The 19,722-nt window shown below is 34.8% G+C and overlaps 1 protein-coding gene across 9 annotated transcripts in view; it reads left to right on the forward strand.

Moving 5' to 3' along the window:
* Positions 1 to 19,722, forward strand: part of IQCM (IQ motif containing M) — a 195,323-nt gene that overhangs the window by 158,787 nt on the left and 16,814 nt on the right. For all 9 annotated transcript variants that reach the window (XM_038178806.2, XM_038178802.2, XM_038178809.2 and 6 more), the window contains one exon: positions 11,393 to 11,551. In XM_038178806.2, the coding sequence (XP_038034734.1) occupies positions 11,393 to 11,551 (159 nt within the window). The remainder of the gene's footprint in view (positions 1 to 11,392; positions 11,552 to 19,722) is intronic.

A 19,722-nucleotide genomic window follows, 5' to 3' on the forward strand; every position in this document is an offset into this window, starting at 1 on the left:
AGAACCTCACAATGAGAAAAAAGGAAGTGCATATGTGACCTGCTAATCAAGGCAAGATGAGTGCTAACTGCTGTTCAGGGGAAAGGAGGAGAAAATATGTGTTTTAGCTGAAAAATCATCCTGTCAGATTGCATTAAGAAGGCTTCTTTATTTAACTGTGTGTCAGTTATTTTGTGGCAAACCTCTCAGTTTAGGAGTAAATCTATTTTTTATTTCCACAACAGGAAAATAAATCAGGCTTTGTTTTTATCCCTCTCGCATTATCAGGAATCATGCTTTCATGGTAATTAATATCCTAAAGACCAAATGCTTTCTTCACTAATACCTATTTAAGTGAAATGCTGCCTGTCCCCTGAACAATCACTGTTGGGATTCCAGCATGTAATGCCATAACTCAAGGCATCCATTGCAGTTGTGCAAAAAAGAGGTACATTTCCTCCATGTAGAAATTGATATGATTGCAGCCTTTTAAATCATGGCCCCTCAGGGTTTTCCAAAAAGGAAAGATAAAAAAGATGGCAGAAGGAAAACTAAAACTCCAGATTTTCCCACTGCTGAATTTTTCTTCTGTTTACTCTTACTGTGGATTTTTTCCCCTGGAAAAATAGGTGGCCTAAGCCTGCATTCTTAATCAGAGACTTTTTTTTTTTTTAATAAAAAATGACACAACTGAAGTTCTTCTATTCTTTCCTGATGGGACATCAGACACACTGAGACAGGCAGTGAGCTGTTAGGTAGAGCCTATCTACCCATTAGCTCTGTTTCCAGACACTTTTTCCCTCTACTGAGAAGTCCATTAGCTGCTGTGAGTGCTTCTACTGTAGCAGATTAATTTTTACAAGCTTATTCAGTTAGCAGCACTGATTGTTTTTCTCTTTTCCATAGGGAAGAAAGCATTCCTGTTTCTTCTTTTGAAAGTTACCTTCTTACTCAAATACTGAATTTCTGTTAATTTTGTCATACCTGTAATTAGCATAAACAGAAAACATTTGTACTTCAAATCAGGCTATCACATAAACATGGTAGATATTTCATAGAGAGAATTTTGAGACAGATCGATTAGAATGCTCAGCTTCTTTTATGATGCTACTGTGGAGAAGGTGCTAGAAGGTTTTGACAGGAGGAAAGAAGGGTTGGTTTGAGCATTTTATTGCCTCTGGTAGATACTACAACAGTAAAACTTGTGTGAGCTATTTGAAATTGTTTTCATCATTGAAGTATAAAAAATGTTCAGTTTGAAAACCATATTCAGTTGGAGAGGGAAGGACATGTAAAGATACTCAAAGCTAGTTAGTTGGTAGGCAGCATATTTCTCTCAAAGAGGGCCTTGTGTGATAAAGTGTTGAAATACATCAACATTACACTAAAAAATTTTCTAAAGAAGATGGAAAGCAGAGCAACTCCAGGTTGATTACTGCTTTGCATCACGATCTTCAGTGGTGATAATAACAACATACACAATCATAACAATAGTGTTTAACTTTTAACAAGTAGAAACATTTTCTTACTAATAGAAGATATTGTTGATTTTCTGTTAGGCTACAAATCCCTGGAGCTTCTCTGCAAACTGTGGTTTTGATGATGACTACAGAGGTTGATTAGAAAAATAGGCCTTGCTTTGTAGGCACAACACACAAGGGTTATCAGTGCTGTTCTCCTAAGGAAATCTGGACATCCTGGGGACAGTCATTGCAGTAAAAAGGTGTTCAAAAATATATTTGACTATTATAAAAATGTTTGTTTCATATTTTATATGCCATCTCTTCATTCATATCTGAATCACACTGATTCTTTGAAATGTTCAGAAAATAAATGCTAGTCCATTATTTTTTTTCACACTTCCTTATATTTACAAAATATGGAATTTCTAAAAATTTTAGCTGATTGTTTCTTCATTAGGCTGCTCTTCAACTGTAGTATAGAGCACATTTTTAAAATATATTAGAAAAAAATATCAATCTCAAAAGAGTATTCCAGAATTTAGCTACAACAGGGAAGTTCTGGACTCCTTTTTTTTTTTTTTTTAATTTTTATTTTTTAACTTTTTTATTTTGTTTTAAAAATCCACTTAGAAAGTTGGTCCTTAACCATGGTCATCTTGAAAATACTGGTGCCCAATGTTGATGAAGTCAAGAACCTTAATTCTGCAGTATACCAAACCTGCTACCTACAGTTAGGGTATAGAGGATATTAGTCAAATTTTCCCCTGAAATTTCCTTTGTAAATACAGTGAAAGTTTGACATGCTCCAATTCTGCTGTCATAACTCTCCACAAATGTTGGCTTGAATAGTGGCCACTATAATGTGCTTTTGCAAGAGTGAAATATAGTTTCACCTCCGTTTGTCTCTGTCTCTTAATTTTCTGGACATAGATCCATGTATTTACTTTCACTGTAAACATTAAGAGAGTACTAGGGAAGTTATAGTAGATTATCAACCCTACCTTTTATAAGATTGTAAAGGTGTTTCAAATTTCTGTTGACGTGACAAGAACTAATCTGCAAGTAAAAACATCACAATATGCTGTGCATATGAGCAAAAGAAAAATTGTTTACTCTTGGCCAATAACTATTCTTTACCAGATTCCCTTAGAAGGAACTGGAACCAGGCAGAAATTTTACCATTCCCAAGTCTTACTGACGCACACTTGAGTTCCACTGTAATAATGACCAAATTAAGCTTTCTGTATCTTCAAACTGGGAATGGATTTCCTGGAGAAACAGAGGTAAAAATAGCTTTAAATAAGGACAATCTTTTGTTTACCCTTTCCACAGTCCAGTGAAGTAGGACCTTAGAAGGTTCCAAAAGAGGAATGGAAAAACTGTAAATGGCTTTGCAACAAGCAACTGTATAGTAATGTTAAAATATATTTTTAAATTGTATTAGAATATTTTAGGAGGTTGTAGGTCAAAAAATAGAATTTTCAGCAGGTCAAAATATCAAAGCATATTTTTAAATCACTTTGACATATTAGTGTTTTTACTGCACACAGTACAGTAATGGCTTGCTGCCAGTCAGACACATTGTGTTTGCTTTATTTACACATTGAGGTCAATGAGATTCCAAAGCAGGATTACTCATTTGTCCTTAACAAGTAGATTTACCAGTGAAATGACCTATGTTGCAAGCAGGATTGTCTTAAGCCAAAGATCTTGAGTCTGTGCTGCATGAGTTAAAGGGGTTACTAGTATGAATGGTGATAACAACATCTTCGGTGGACCTACACTCTTTAGTTTGTTCAAAGAGCACTTGTTATTGTGGTAACATGATATTATAACAGTAGTATTGCTAGCAGTACATGACATTGCTGGCATTTTAATGACCTCTTTTCAATTTCTGGAATCCTTAGTCATGGTTATGAATGGTCAAGCATCTCGCATTGCCTGACTCTGGTACCAAGCTTCAAGCTTGGAGTGACTTTGAATCCTTTGGTGATTCTTGTTTGTCTCGTCTTTGTGGGTAATTTTTGTTCCAAAATTGGTCAACACACAACAGAAAATAGAAATTTTAGATCACTTTTGTAATTCCTAATTCTGGGAAACTTATGTGTTAAGACCACAAGAACATGCATTTATGCAGTTTCTGTTTGCATACCGGAAATACTATGTCTTTATACGTTTTCTTTTCACTTTTCTCTCACATAAGGTATATTGCTTCTCTTTCAGTATTGGGTTAAGCTAAGAAGTATATTAGCCTGGAAGAGAGAAATTACTTAATATAATTTAGCAGCTATGTATGGTCTTTGTCATACTTGGAGGCTTGTTATTTACCTATCCTAATTGTACAACCAATTGTTCTCATAATCCTCAGCATTAGAGAATAAGGTTTCCATGGTAATCTTAGATTTTTAAATGCTTATCATTTCTCTAAATGGGTAGTTGAAATAAATAAGTGATCAGCTATCTTGTAGCCAGAATATACTTTATTGGTATAAAAAGCAGAAATATACCTCTGTTATAAAAATAGACTAGTTTGTTCAGCCATAATAAGTTCACAATCTGCAGCATCATGACCCTAGTGATAGTGTTAATAAAAGCTTGCTCCTTAATTATCTGCATTGCATTCAGCTGCTGTTTCCCTCCTAAACTCAATTATAATTCTAATAGCAGCTGTGCTGCCATTGTTTGTTGCAATTCATTTTAAAGAACTTTGATTGGATGTCATTGGTCTTTTTGACTAAATGTGCAAGGTTCAAAGTATCCACTGCCACTAATAGCCCTCATCTCATCTCAAGATTATACTAATTATTTACATAATTATATATTGTACATTATAGGGCTATTATGTATTATTTCTAAATGATAGTTCTCCATCAAAGATGTTGAACAAGAGAATATATATAGTTTTATTGTCCTTACACATATTTCAGTGTCAGTGAAGATATACTTACCGTTATTCTCTGTTTCAGTGTTAGCCAACAACTGAAGTATCCTTCCAGTACACAGGAAATTTGCTAGAGCATTCAAGAGTCTCTATTACTTGCACTGATGATTCTTCATTTATTATTTTTTCTGTATATCTGTGTCTGCATCAGGTGTGATAAGCAAATACTTTTACAGGAAAAAATAAAGTCCTTTGATGTCCTTCAGGTTTTGTTGTCCTATCATATGACAGATAATATTTTGATGATATAATGTAATACTTACAACTGCTAGTATAAATACACTTCTTTATTGCCACCTATATAATTGTAAAAAGCCAGCTCATCTCTAGTACAATATTAGAATTTATATGGTAATTCAGGTTATCTATATAGGACTAGACAAAAATAAATGATGGACTTGCTGCAGATGTTGGATGTTGGATTGGGTTCCCTGTGTGGAACTAGTTCTATTGACTTTATATCACTACGACAAATATGACTTCATTTCAGGATGACTCATACGTTACAAAGAAAAGAAAGAAGGAAAAGAAAAAAAATGTGTATAATCTGTGATTGTTTTAATAATAGACTATTTGTTTAGTTACAGAACTGAATTTCATTGGTGTTTATAGGCAGTTTTATTGAGACTGTGGGAGCATGAAGTTTGGCTTGAATACCACCAACACAAAGGCCATGAATTCTGCCTTCTGCTCATGGCAATAGTTATTATGACCACCTGCACATTCTTGCCTTTTTGTTTGTTTGTTTATATTATTCCTGTTTGTTCTCCCTAATATCTTAAGTGTTAACAATATTTTAAAAAACAAAAACAAAATGACATAAAAAACCAATGCCTCAAAACATTCGAAGAACCCTGTTGTACTTCCAAAGTCAAGTGATCTATAGCGTGCACATCAGTTGCATTGCATATGCAAATTGGCCTCTATGTATATACATAGAGTATTGGTCCTCCATTGCACAATCATATACTTACTTGCATTAAGTTTCTGCCCCATTCAGTACACAAGAGATTCAGAGTTAATGGAGAAGGAGAATGCAGTCAAGACACCTCTATTTTTTTTTTTTTTTTTTTTTTTTTTTTAGGAAGTAAGAGGTATGTGCTTACATATTTGATTTTTTCTCACAGCAGCTCCACAAGAGTTTCTTTTTGCTGATAGTTCATTTATGTAAAAGTGTTTGCAGAGGTGTTCGGTATTTTTGGATGCCTGACTTGGGATCTTGATGACTGATTTGCAAAAATGCTGAGAATTCAGACTTAGATTTCTGCTGCAGCATGAAGTTTGTGTTTAAAACATATAAAATCTTAGTAGAATGCCAAACACCCTTAAAATGAGATCCAAGGTATCTGGGACTGGACCCCACAATTCATGGATACCATCATTCTTAATCAGTGTTGGTCAGATTTTAAAATGTATTTGCATAGCTAGTGATTTGGATAGTCTCAGAAGAAATTTCAGAAGTACCTGCATGCTGAAAATGGAGTGTTTTAGCACTTTTGGGAAAACGGTTAGGCTCCTTCTTGCATTTTTGTGTACCAAATTAACTGAAAAACCTGATCCAATATCCCTTAGCTCCTAAGCAGTAAAATGGCCATATATAAAACCTGTTCCTCCATTGGTTTGTTGGAAAGGTTAACTTGTTATTGTCTGTGAACAGCTGATAACTCTCATTGTGAGTCCCATGAAGAAGCTCACAATGAAATCACTAATTCTGTCTTCAGCTCAGAGCATGAGTGGTGTATGATAATGAAGTCCTGGGATAACATACTGAAAAAGGATAAAACAAAATATCACATAACTATTCATAAGGTGAATACTGTGAGCTTGATGCAATGAAGGAGACAGAAATTATGTGTATTATGAAGTTAAAGACCATAGCACATGGAAAAGGGATTGTAATGATTAAGTACTTGACTTTACATCCTTAGTAATCATATCAGTTCTTTTATATGTAATATTCTATAAAGTTTTGTTTGAGAGTTGTTTGAGAAAATACATATATCAAACTTACAGGTCTGCCACCTGTTATTAATATAGTTATCCTAAGCTGGAGGCAATACAAGCTTTATTGCACCTCAGGCTGTCATATATCTATATTAGGGGAGTGATGAATGCACTTTTTCTTTTTTTTTGAGAGTTGGCTACCAAACACATACAGTCGAAGTCCTCTGGAAGACAAATATGAATCTGGATAATGAGACAAGTTTGCCATGTTGATGAAAATAAATGTAAAGTTTATTCTAACAGAGCTTCAGAAGCACAATCCATTTAGAGGCATATTGTATATCTGTTCTGACTATCTCATTGTATGGAATATGAAAATATATTTTAGAGTTATGCATGGCATTTCATTTTGAATACAAACTTTAATCACAGTTTAAGATTTAAAGTGTAACTTTGTAAGAAAACAGATATTTTAAGTGTGAAGTTGAAACTTTCCCCTCCTTTTTTTTTTTTCCTTTTTTTTTTTTTTTTTTTTTTTTAAACTTGGAATCTCTGCATATTGGAGCTGTGGTCTGGACTTGGTAAATTCTGTGGATTTCCTTGGATTTCTGTTCCAATACTATCAAGTAATTATTGGGTTTTGGCCCTTCATCCTGTGAGTCTATTTCTAAATACTTACAGAAGGCAACAAGTATGTGGGTTTCATAGTCATTTGAATGTTACTCCTGCTTCTTTATGTTTGAGCAGTAGACAAGAAAAAGCTAGTAGCTGTACTACGCTACTCCAGTTTGAGGCACAAGCCTTTAAATGTCTTATTTTTGACACATAAATCAACATTGTAAAATAATTTAAAATTAACTGAGGATTTTCTTTGGTTCCACGGATAGTTTACATTCGTTCTTGAAGAACTGAAGGAAAAGAAACTGAAGGGAACAAAATTGAAGCACACTGCAAAACATTAAAAAATGGAAATTACAGCCTAACCTGTATCTGTTTTTCTTGTATATTCTATTTGGCTTGGATTTCTCTTACATTTCTGTTTACATTTCTATTTATCAGATCTCTCTGATTCCACATATTTTCTTCTACTAACAAACTAAATGCAAAGTGGTGTGTGATGTCAGGTACCAGATGTGGATTGCTTTCATACCCTTGAAATTAATAACACATAACTACAAAAATCAGGGAAAAATAGTAATACCTTGTATTGGATTACAATTGTGGTTCAGAACACACAGACAAATATTCAGAAAAACTAAAATCTAGGGTGAGAAAAATTATAAAAGTAAAAAAGCAAGTAATGTTGGATACATTTTTATGAATACATCAGTGTTTTTCAAAAGCGATGCAACCATAATAGTAGGCAAATGTATTCTTTTCTTTGTTGTATTACTGATCATCCTCATCAGCTTTAACCATTCTAGATTATTTTCTCTTATATTAGAGAGAATTATTATCATTGTTGTTATTCTCTTACATTAAAAATAAATCATAAGCATAAGTGATCTCTGCTTTTTAGATATTTTCATTGAGTACATGAAAGCTAACAGAAATGATTTCTTCAAAATGATTCATAACAACTCAAAAAAATCTGAATACCAGTAAGAAATTATATAAGTAAAACATGCTGCTGTGGCTTTTATAGTCAGTTGTTACGGACCTGATTCCAGCAGTGAACAGCATTTCTGTTTTATAGAATTACAGAGTGAATGCTCTAGTCCTTGCAAGGAAACCATTCTCTCACTGCAGGTAGTGTGGAGTAAAAGATGTTAAATTAGCATCAGCATAAATCTGCCTATTGCATTTGCACTTGTCAATAACTTATTAAGGTATCTGTGTTCATTCTGGTTGCTGACCTTGCTAGCACCTGGGATTATTTGCCTCCCTTGCTTTTTAGAAGCACAGGAATTTTGGTTCTTCCATCAGTTTGCAAAAGTTGCTCCTTATATACTTTTTCCCACCCTGGAGAAAATGATTTCTTTTCTGGTACCTAACAATGTATTCCAGAAACATTGAACTTATTTATCAAAGTACTTCAGGGCTAAATTGAACAGCAAAGCATTTTGTGTGTGAGTTTCTGTGTATGTTTCCTGATAAACCTGCTTGTTCTGTGTTTCTGTGTGTGCTGGTTTCTAGTTCCCATGTTCTGTGAAAACAAAGAGGAATCTATTTTTATTAGCTGATTTTCAACATGAGAAGCTTCTTGTAACCAGCAGGGAAATGACCTTCCTAAAACACTGCAAACCAAAACCTGGCAATTTTTTCTTAAACTGCTTTTGTAGCTGATGAGACTGTAGACCTAAACCCAATGTTGGAATATTCTCATACAAGTGTGATAGATCTATGTTCTGTCTTCTGTTATATGCTGTAAATCTTTTCAGTGTGCTCAGCATGCAATTTAAAGCTTAGTGTTTGACAAATGCAGAGTGTTCTAATGTTGTAAAATGATTGAATGGTGTAAAGGGGCATTACCAAAATAAAGTTTTTCTGCCCAAGCTCTGGGAAACAATGAAGGATTAGTTTAGTGGATTGTTCCTCCTAAAGCCTGATAAAAGGTGACGATTACAACTGCTGGCAAAAGTGGAAGTGTCTTAAGGCAGCCTGATTGTACTAAGGGATTGAGTGGTGGCAATAGTGCTAAGCAGGAGTCCCATGCTCAATAATATTTATATCATAGGCACGCTTTATCTTTGCCAATTGCTATTTCTACTGTTTATTACCCACCTTTCAGCATGCTTTTGTAACAGCTTGCAAATTTACCACTTTGCTAGCTAACTTGGCAATTTGAATTTGAATTCTCTTTTCTGTAATTCCCCTGGTAGGTTGGCTTTTTTTCCCCCTTCAGAATAGGTAATATGGTTCGTCATTTCCCAGCTCTGGGACCTTGGCTTTTCTCCATTAGTTCTGAAGAATAATAGATGGTGGCTCCAACATGATTTCTGCAAGTTCCATTAGCTCACTGGGATGAATTCCATCTGATTTCTGTGGATTTCTTTTGTTGCAAAAAAAGTATTGTACATTAAAAGATCAGTTACTGTATTACCTAAGAAAGCCTGGGAAAATCTACTATGCCAGTTGTTGTTTTTTATTTGTTTGTGTTTTTTTTTGTTTGTTTGTTTGTTAGTTTATGTTTTTGTTTGTTTAGAAAGAAGGCTGAGAGTGTGTGTGTTAGTGTCTGAATGGCAAGTGCAGGCTTGATTTATGATGGACAACTGAACTGCTGTAGTGGTTCTAGGGGACAGAAATGTAACATGAACTGGGCAGTGGTACATTTGGGGACACTGCACATAAATGAGTTATCCTTGTAAATAATAACAATTAGTCTTAAAATCAGAATAGTGACAAAGAATCTAGTTTTAAAATTCTGTTAATTAAAATGAAAGGGCTTCTTGTTTATAAACCTGAGCCTTCCCTGCTACATCTGTTTGATTAGTCCTGAAGCTTAGGTTCCAAGTCAAATTTTAATGAACTTTGTTGTCCTTTCTCCTTGCCATTTGTTCTGGACATTTAATTATGATATCGGATATCAATGATCCTTACATTTATTTTCCTACACTGTATCACTCAATGACATGACTCTGAAATGCTTTTTTAGCAGTTTTGCCCTTCAGCTGTAAATTGCGATTCTGTACTTCTTCATTAATGATCTTGGAGTGCTTACATAACTCCTTAAGAGAAAATATTAAATGTAAGATGGTTCCATTAATTTAAGAGCAGGGACATTCTATTTAGACTCCCCTTTCCTTGCTGAAGGAGTACAGCATTTTTCATTTTGATAAATGATTTGCCTTGTTATAACTTTTTTAACTAATGGGTATAGAAAAAAAGTGTTAAATAAAAATGGTATGACAAAAAAGTGTGACATTCACTTTATTTTATATGGAAAAAAATGAATGTAACACAAAGTGATTTTATTGAACTGTAACAGCAAAACATTGAAAGTTCAGTTCTGAGTTGGCCTTGAAATGTATTCCATGTGTAATATAGATCCTTTCACCTACAGATGTATTTTCAGATATAAGCCAAATTGCTAGCAGTCTCATTTATTAACAATGCCATGCTGTAAGACGTATGGCTCATTGACCTTTTCTAAAGGATGCAACAGGTATTCTTACCCTGAGTGGGTTGGACATGGGTTGCATTTGGTGTTAATCAGGATGAAAACTATCCCCCCCCCCCCAAAAAAAAAAAAAAGCTTCTAGACTGGCTGTTCTAACTGCCAACACGGAAAGGTAATACAGGTAATATACAGAAATTTGCATTACATTAACTGTTTCTGCAGCCACGAAATAAGCTTTCCATATGTGAACTCCTTTGTCTCATTAGGACTCATACCTCCTGAGTGCGGTGTAAGTACATGCATGTGATATGCTTGCAGGATTGGACTCCCTTTTTCATGTCAGAGTTGTTCCATTTTTTCAAATTTGTTATGATCAGGTGCTGTTGAAGATCAGTGTCAAAACTGTGATGAAAATAATTTCTTACTTGAAGTTTCACTGTTTCTGTTTTTTTTTTGTTGTTTTTTTTTTTTTTTTTTTTTTTTTACAGGGTACTTTTAATAAATATTTCATTCTACTATGTAATTTAATGTTCTAACTTAAGGTGTGCTACAGTTTGTGATCAATAAACAGTAAGTATTGAGTCTGAGATTTTCAAAGGGACTGAAGAATAATTACACATTCATCTTCCATTAAGTTTTGAATGCCTTTGAGAATCTTAGTCATGCTTATCACTGGACTCTACTCAGAAAAGGTTGAACCATTTTATTTAGTGAGTGTCATTATAGAATATATCTACATATTGAACTAGCTGAAGTATTAGAACAATAATCAATTAAGTCTTTCCAAACTGGCACCTTTGTCCTGGTTTTTAATCATGCACAGCCTATAAATCTACATATATCTCAATCTTTTAACTTGCAGAAGTTCACAGTTCCATCCTGACGTGTTCTAACAAAGTCATAAAAAGAAATCTATCTGTATGAGTTATTACTGTGAACGTCAATTGCATATAAGTATCAGAGGAAATATGTTGGTCATTAAACATTTCTTTTGCTTTTCTTCAGCTTCCACAGCTTCTGTAAGAAGCATCAAAAAACATCAAGCAATTGAAATGGCTTTCACATTATTTCCTCCCCTTGGTGCAAAAGTGAAGAATGTAGTTACAGTGCCACTACCATGGCTGCACCCTCTGCTGGATGGAAAAGTTGGATCCAAGAAAGCAGGTAAAAATTAGTAGCACATTAGTATTCTATAACACATACATCTCCAGAAAAATATGCCCCCTGCTCTACCTCATCCTCTGCTGAAGAACTGTTGTATGTTTTTATAAAACTGATATTGTTTACTTATTGGCTTTCCACAGAATTAGCTCAAACTCCTGATTTTTAAGACTTTCCAACACAAAATCTAAATTGGCAACTGAGCATCACACTTAACCTGTAACATTTTTTTCCATGTGTGTTAATATTAAAAAGGATATGTTAAGTTGATGTTTCTCTGAAGGTTCAAATTCAGGGACAAACCTGTTCCTCTGCCACTTTTGCCTTAGAAGGTAAGCAGAGGAACTCCACATTTACAGGCAAGTGAATCTAGACATTCAAAAAGACTCTGTAATGCCTGTGCTGAAGAAAGGGCATAGAGGAGAAAACCATGCCTCTCTGGTCTATGCTAGCATTAAGGCTACAGTGCCATAGCAAAGTCCAAGCACTTGTTTGTCTCAGTGCATGATGCCACTGAGAAACGGGTGATGATTGCAGTCAGGGACTGTGTGAGCAGGAGAGAGTATTTTTGTTTGTTTTGTTTTGTTTTGTTTTTCTTTAATGTCAGAGTAAGGAGAGTTTTCCTCATAACAAGCTTGGAGTCAGAGAAAATATCAGAGTAAAATTCTGTATACTAAATGTACTAAATGCTCTATGTTTCACGCTTCTTATGCCCTTTCCCCTCACTTTAATAAGTACCAGCAGCCAAGCTGTATGTTAGAAATTGAAGGCCAATTTGCTCCCACACCTTCAAGGGAATTTCCTGTAGTACATTTAGACTGTAAACCTATTCCTAGGGTTTGGGTCCAAAGACAGCACTCCGTAGCACTCTGTAGGTTGCACAAAGAAGTGGAATTTAAGGACAGTGACAGAAAAGTGTTCCGCTCTGCAAGCATACATTATGTTGAAAATGTATATATAAATCAGATGATGGATGGACAGAAGAAATTAGTGAAAGAGGAGGTGAGTAGAAGCCATACTTTGTCCAGACAATGTTCTGTGTTCTTGCATTGCGTTCAGAGGAAAAGGAAGATTGGATTGAAATTAAGACAGTAGTGCTCATCTTTGATGTTATAACAAGACAGTCTCCTTCTATCACTTATCACAAGGTTCCCCATGACAGCTGCTGTGTTGAAGAAATTATTATTCAAAAAATACTTTCAGCCTCACTCAAACCTTAAACTGCGGGATCTGTTTTTAAACTAACTAATTTTTCATGACTGTATTTTCATAAATAATAATTCATGACTCTAATAGCTGTAAGCCTTGGGTTGAAAATGAATTATAAAAGGATTACTCTTTTTACCTGCAAGTATACAGGTACATTTAAGGAAAATGTGCAAAGGCTCTTCCCCATTCCTATTGTTTCATTAACAGTCTCTTTAACTATACTTGAACTGGTACTGTAATATGCTGAATTATACTTTTTTTTGAATTATACTTTTTCTTTTTTTTTTTTGAATTACACTTTTTTTTGATGACTGTCTTCAAGAAATGGTTATAAATCCATTGACATTAATGCAGCAAGGCTGGTTTACAACACTTGTAGACAGGTGCCATTTGTGTGAGGTTACTTAAGTCTGCCAAGGCCTGAAATATTTAAATGCTCTCCTCATGGTAGTCAATATTCTAGATAAGGACTTCTCTTTTAATTTGTTTATTCAGATCTTTGGTAGCATACTGGTTTGTCAGATTTTGATTATAATACAGACAAGAATAGTAGAGGAGACAAAAATAGATCTTCAAATGAGATTATGATGTATATGGTAAGATCTACCTCTGGAGTGCTTTTGAGTTGTTTTGGTCAGTGACCGGAGTATAGCATCTTCTTGAGTTACAGCAGTTATTAAACTGGTTGACAAGAGTGATGCGGTAGTTGCCTTGAGAAGAGATTAGTCTATTGAAGGAGGACTTTCTGTAGCACAGAGACTCCTCTTCCAATAAGCATTTTAGCTCTGGATAGCCCTGCAAATTTATTTTGTTCCACCATTAATACTCATAAACACAGCAAGATACATACACCCCTTTTTTGCTTACTGTGTCTGTTTCTGTGGCTTCTGAGATGCGCCAAGCATTCCGCAAGTAATTGAGAAACATTGAAAACCACTTCCCAACTCATCTATTGAAAGGTCTTTTGCTATCTGGCAGAGATCTAATCTGAGAGAAATAATCCCTGAACTGTGATTGTATTTAATTCAAATGTGGAAGTTCCCATAGGCATACGTTTATGCTGTATATGTAAATTACAGATTCTGGTGCAGTGTGCTGTGAATTTCTAATCTAAGTATAAAAATTCTACGTGTGCTTAAATAAGCAGAAATCAAGCTTTTAAACCCTTTTTGAAATACAATAGTTTTGTTCATATCATTGATATACAAGGCATGTTTTCATAAAACTTCTGCACTTACATCAACTATTATTGCTCCTACATTACCAGTAAGTAGTGTGCTAACATCTCTTTTAAGCATGAGTAATCTTCACTGCATTTTTTAACTGGAAAATGGAAGATAATACTCATTTCCCATTGGAAAAATAACTATATAAAAATGCATCTTCCTACTCAATTTATTTGCCAGCTTTTGTATTCAGATTGCTTTACTGATTAAAAGGTCAGGGCATCAAGATTTAATTCACATTCAATTTTGTCACTGTGGTAAGTTTTTCAAACATTTCAACTTTCCACATATCACAGTTTCAATATATGAGAATGGGATAATATTTCAAACTCACTTTTTTGAATTGATTTTAGGTGAAGGCAGCTCCTTATTTGAATAATAGTATGTGTGATTGAGCAATACTTTCAGTTTGCTACGGGAGCAATTTTATTAAATGCTAAGCAGTATAATGATATTAATGATGACATAAAAAAATCAGCTTTTCTCGGTGAGGCTTGTGGTACAATATTTCCTTTTGATAGTTAAAGGAAGGACTTTTTTTTTTTTTTTTACTTTATCTGTAACAAAAGTCTTGCTCCTCTATGGAGTGAAAATGTGTTTCATTTTTGTTTTCAGTAAAATATTTTTTTCCAATGTTTTACTGCAATAAAGAAATAATACCACAAAAACATAATGTTACCGTGCTTGCTAGAAATGAATATAAGTTGAAACTATTGATATTGATAGCATGACAATGGACTTAGTGTAGTTAATTTGAGTGGAGGAGTGAGGTTGTAAAAGGTTTGTGAAGATAATCTCTTCCTTGAGAAACTAATTTGGAAACACGGTGTTTATCTCCGGAGTCTCGGGAAGTCAATGGAAATCTACAGTGGTGCTTTAGATCAGTCCCTTACAACCTTCTGGTGTATGCCTTAAGTAGCCTGCTTACTTATCGCTAACTTTCTCATGGGTGTTAGGAGTCTCTGCAAGGGATGGTTTCCCACCAATATTTAGACAGACACAAATCTGTCAACTCCTTCCACTGCTAGACTAAACTGTGATAAAAAAGCCCTGGAAGTACTATGTCCTACCAATTAAGAGCATTGTAATACTGTTCACTCATATCCTATACTTCAGAAGGAGCTTCATAAACATGGACTCAGCAATTCTGTGGGGAAAGAAAGAAGCAGGAAGGAAGGAAGGCAAAATGGAAAGATAAAGCACTCATGCTTCAAGGGGTAGAGTGATTATTCTACTACCTAGGCAAGAGAGGATATGGCAGGTGTTTAAATTTTTGTATGTAGTGCATATTAGCTCTTTCTTTTTGCTTTGATGTGATTTTCCCAGTTTAATTTACATGGTATAGCTTCGAAAATAAAAAGAGACAATATTGAAGAGCTATCATAGCAAGCTTTTCATATGGTGTCAGTTTGGGGTAAAGGAATAAAAAGTTCTAATAATATCTTTCAAGCATTAATCTCTGCAAGATGTCTTGAAGAACAGAATTAGAGCAATATGTGGTCTTTGCCATCTTTGACTGTTGTGACTCAAAGACACTTTTGATCACTTTAAAAGAAAATTCAACATTTCAAAAGCACATGAACCAGTAGAATTTCCACAACAATCCAATTCCTCATTTACATCCCAACAGGGTCAATTTTCAATGCATTTCACATAAGAATAAATACACTGTTCTCACGATTGTTTGTGTGTGTAGTTCTCCATACCCCATGCTGTAAATATACCCCACAGTGTCAGATCCATGCTGTGACCAACAATATATGCCCAGTGGGCTAGGCCTAGCAATATCTACTGTATGTTTATATTTTTTCCTTCACATTTCTGCAAAGCTGCTTCTTCCGCTGACTTAGCCTGGCAGTATGGCTTGCTATAGTTTAGGGGATTGTAAAGATGTCTCTAAAAAGCATATGGGAATGCAGCACTCAGACTCACAAATGAAAGCTCAAGACTATACTGAAAGGCCTGTATTTTGTAAATGTTTGCAGGGTATACAGCGAGACAGGAAAGCTGCACATCAACATAAGTGTTTGTAGAAGATTTAGATAATGTAGTGGCATCTCAGTGTCTCACTTAAGGTGACAATTGTGGCTCTTTTACTGTGTGGCATTTCACTTTATAGCCCACCTTAGCTTCTTTAGCTGTGCTGGTTATCAAAGGAATCTGAAGTAAAATTTGGCCTAAAAAGCCTTTTAAAATACTGGAAATGACAGCTTGACTGCTTAGAAAAGAAGAATTTTATTTCATGAGAAATAAAAAATAGGTTGTTTGAAATTTCTTTAGAAGAAGGCAAAAGGGAGATGTCAGATCCCTTCCAGTCCATTTTTATATGATTCTGTGATGTGAATGTGGCACTTAGGTTGCTGATCATTTAGTAATGAAATATATCCAGCAATTTTAGAGAATACAACTCTGGTCTAGTTTTGTTTTTAAGAAGTTCTTAGAGTAACTGCAGTTTTCTAAAATTTCATCCATCACATTGCAAAGTCGGGGTTTGAAATCTGACCTGTATGCATGTTTGTGACTAGTCTATTAAATCTCACAGTTCTATTTCTGTTTCCTGATTAGATTAACTGGGCCCACTGAAAAACAAATAACAGAGCATGAAGACTTTATACTGACTTTCAAATAGGCTTTGCATTACTCAAGCATGGTCATCTGAAAGTTTGCTTAGAAGATGCAGAGACATGCCCAAGTTAGAATTATGGAAAAACATCACCAAGTACTCACAGTGTTGTTTTCACAGTGTCAGGCTTGAACCATTTTCACATATACTAGGATTATCCAGAATTCTCACAATGCACATTTAAGATAATTTCTAAACTGCTCTGCATCTACTAAACTAAACTGATATTTCCTAAATGTAAAGCTTAATTCATTGCAATTTTTGAGGAATAGTATAACATTTCTTTTGCAGTTTTAGAAATGTGTCTTCTAAGAAGTTTTCCAAAATAATTTGATCATGAGAAATATAATTGTATCAATATATAAGCGTATATACTTATATGCATTTGTATGTAAATATATATATATATATATATATATATAAAAATATTAGAGGTATAATTATTGATATTTATATTTAATCAAATACTACAAAGGAAAGAGCAGATACTGCTTTTGGGAATATTTTTATTTTTGCCTGAAGTAGTCAGCATCCTTTTTTTCAGCACCCTCTGAGTGAAAGATGTCAGTATTTTACAGTGATACTTTTTGTTTCAAAATCTCCTTCAAAGTAGTTGAAATATAAATTTCAAACATTTCAAAATAAAAAAGAAAAATTTAAATCAAGCTGTCAGTGTTTTAAAGTTCTACTGAACTGGAGTATCATTATTTCATTGTGAACCAAGACAAATTTTATAAATATCAAAGATAGCAGCCAAAAATATTTATTCTTTTCTTATCTACTATTTATTACTCGATTGTCATTTGATGCTGTTATAAATGAAGTCTCAACTCAATCTGAATTTTGTAATATTCATACTTATAAAATGTATAAAAGCTATAAAAGTTATAAAAGCTATAAAAGGTATAAAAGACAAGTAAACAGCACTGGGTGTGTGGGGAGTCCACACTCCACCAGCACGCACACACGAACATCAAACATTCTAAATATATAGAACATTGCTTTACATACTAAAGCTGAGTATGCCTATACATACGTACAACAATCAGGAAAGGTAACAAACAATCGTTTAAGCTCCATGACTTAATAAACTCGAGTACACCTATACATATGCACATTCAGAAAAGGTAACAAACAATCCTTTAAGTTCCATGACTTAACAGCCTCCATTTTCCATTCCTTTTCTTGATTACAAACAAGTCTCCAATTTCCATTCCTTTTGAACAATATGTCTTGCTTTAAGTTGTCAAGCAACTTGGTCATCAGGCCTTATGTATCCCATTCTTACCGGATCGAAGAAAAGCATATCGAAGAAAAGCTGCTAACCAGCGAGGGGCAGTTGTGTGCGTGGGTCCGCTTCTCTCAGCTTGAGCTTCTTTCCAGTTCCGGTGCGCCTGTTTCCAGCAACTTTCTCTATGAGCTTCTTTGAGCGGTTTGCTGAGTCTGGCTGAACCTATCTTCATGAGGCGATCGTGGTAACCAGTTGCGCATTATGGGGAATCATACTTCCTTAGGAACAAAGACTGTCCTGGTAACCTTACAGCTTATTCTCCTTATTAACAGTTGGATAGTTTATGAGCCTGAAACATGGAACCAAACTGAGGTCAAGGTGTGGGACTCTGCAACTAAAAACGACAAGGTTGCACTGGAATTGCTCAGCACCTGGTGAGCAATCTCTGAGGCCTTAAAGAGCCCTGTGGGCCGCAGTCAAAAACGTGTGGTTTGCCAGACCATGAGGGAGCTGCGGGCTCCTTTACCAATCCAACTGCTACGCTATGGGCCCCTCTGCGGCTACCGCCATGGAAGGCTTTTGCTGTTACGCCCCCTGTTGACCTGGATGTGCCTTTTGACCCAGGCCTCATTGCCCTTGATAAGGAGATGGATATGCTTTTCTTCGATCCGGTAAGAACAGGATACATAAAGCCTGAAGACCGAGTTGCTTGACAAATTAAAGCAAGACATATTGTTCAAAAAAGAATGGAAAATGGAGACTGTTAAGTCATGGAACTTAAAAGATTGTTTGTTACCTTTCCTGATTGTTGTACGTATGTATAGGCATACTTGGGTTTAGTATGTAAAAACAATGTTCTGTATATTTAGAATGTTTGATGTTCGTGTGTGCGTGTTGGTGGAGTGTAGCCTCCCCACACACCCAGCGCTGTTTACTTGCTGTTTATACCTTTTATAAATATTTCTTTTATAAATATTACAAAATTCAGATTGAGTTGAGACTTCATGTATAACAAGAGTCAAGTTAGCCTTTGTTTATCAGCCTGAAGGTTTCTTAAAGGGCTGCAAGCATCTTACATAAAGAATTTGAATATTAACCTAGTGGTAATTCTGCCCTTATGTTAGGGATTTAAAGTTCTATGAAAAATCATCCTCATGACTTCATTGCAGAACAAGAAATATTTGTCCAACTCGCAAATGCTCTGGAGGTATTTTGTGTCCCAGCAGTTAGATGCAGAAGTCTGTTCTATAAATTAATAAGTGAATATCACTTTTGCTTGCAAATTAACAGGAATACCAGATAGGTAGTGTTCAGTTACAAGAACATAGCATTAAGTTCATCTCCTGAACAGGAAAGATAATGAAAATTTCCCATTCATTAGAAATACTTGCAAACTATGTGGGATTTCTCATAGTTCTTTCCTACCATTTGATCTCACTTGAATAAGGATTTCATAATTCATATGGAATAATAAAATGCATGCAGTTCTTCATGAAGAACTAATAGAATAGGAAGACGATGTCATCATTTAGTCTCCTATTAAAGCAATACATGCAAATGGAAAATTTAAGTTTAAACTTTTGGCAATTACTGACATTGTTATACAATCAATAATTCAACCGATTTCCTAGTATTTTTCCCAGTCCAGGGTAGATAGCAGAAGAAAAATCAGAGTAAAATTTAAAAGGCACTTATCTCTGACTTCAGTGGTTGCAACAAAGCCTTGATTTCAGAGGACCATAATAGCCTCAAAGAAATTACTACACTGTATTACATGTATAGAAGTATACAAAGGCATACAATTTTAATAACTTAAAAGCTTTGGAATTCCACAGCAAGAAGAGCTGTATTTCAGAATTCTGTTGGGAATGATACAAGCGTAACA

Source organism: Anas platyrhynchos, chromosome 4 (assembly GCF_047663525.1).
Source record: "Anas platyrhynchos isolate ZD024472 breed Pekin duck chromosome 4, IASCAAS_PekinDuck_T2T, whole genome shotgun sequence".
Lineage (NCBI taxonomy): Eukaryota > Metazoa > Chordata > Aves > Anseriformes > Anatidae > Anas > Anas platyrhynchos.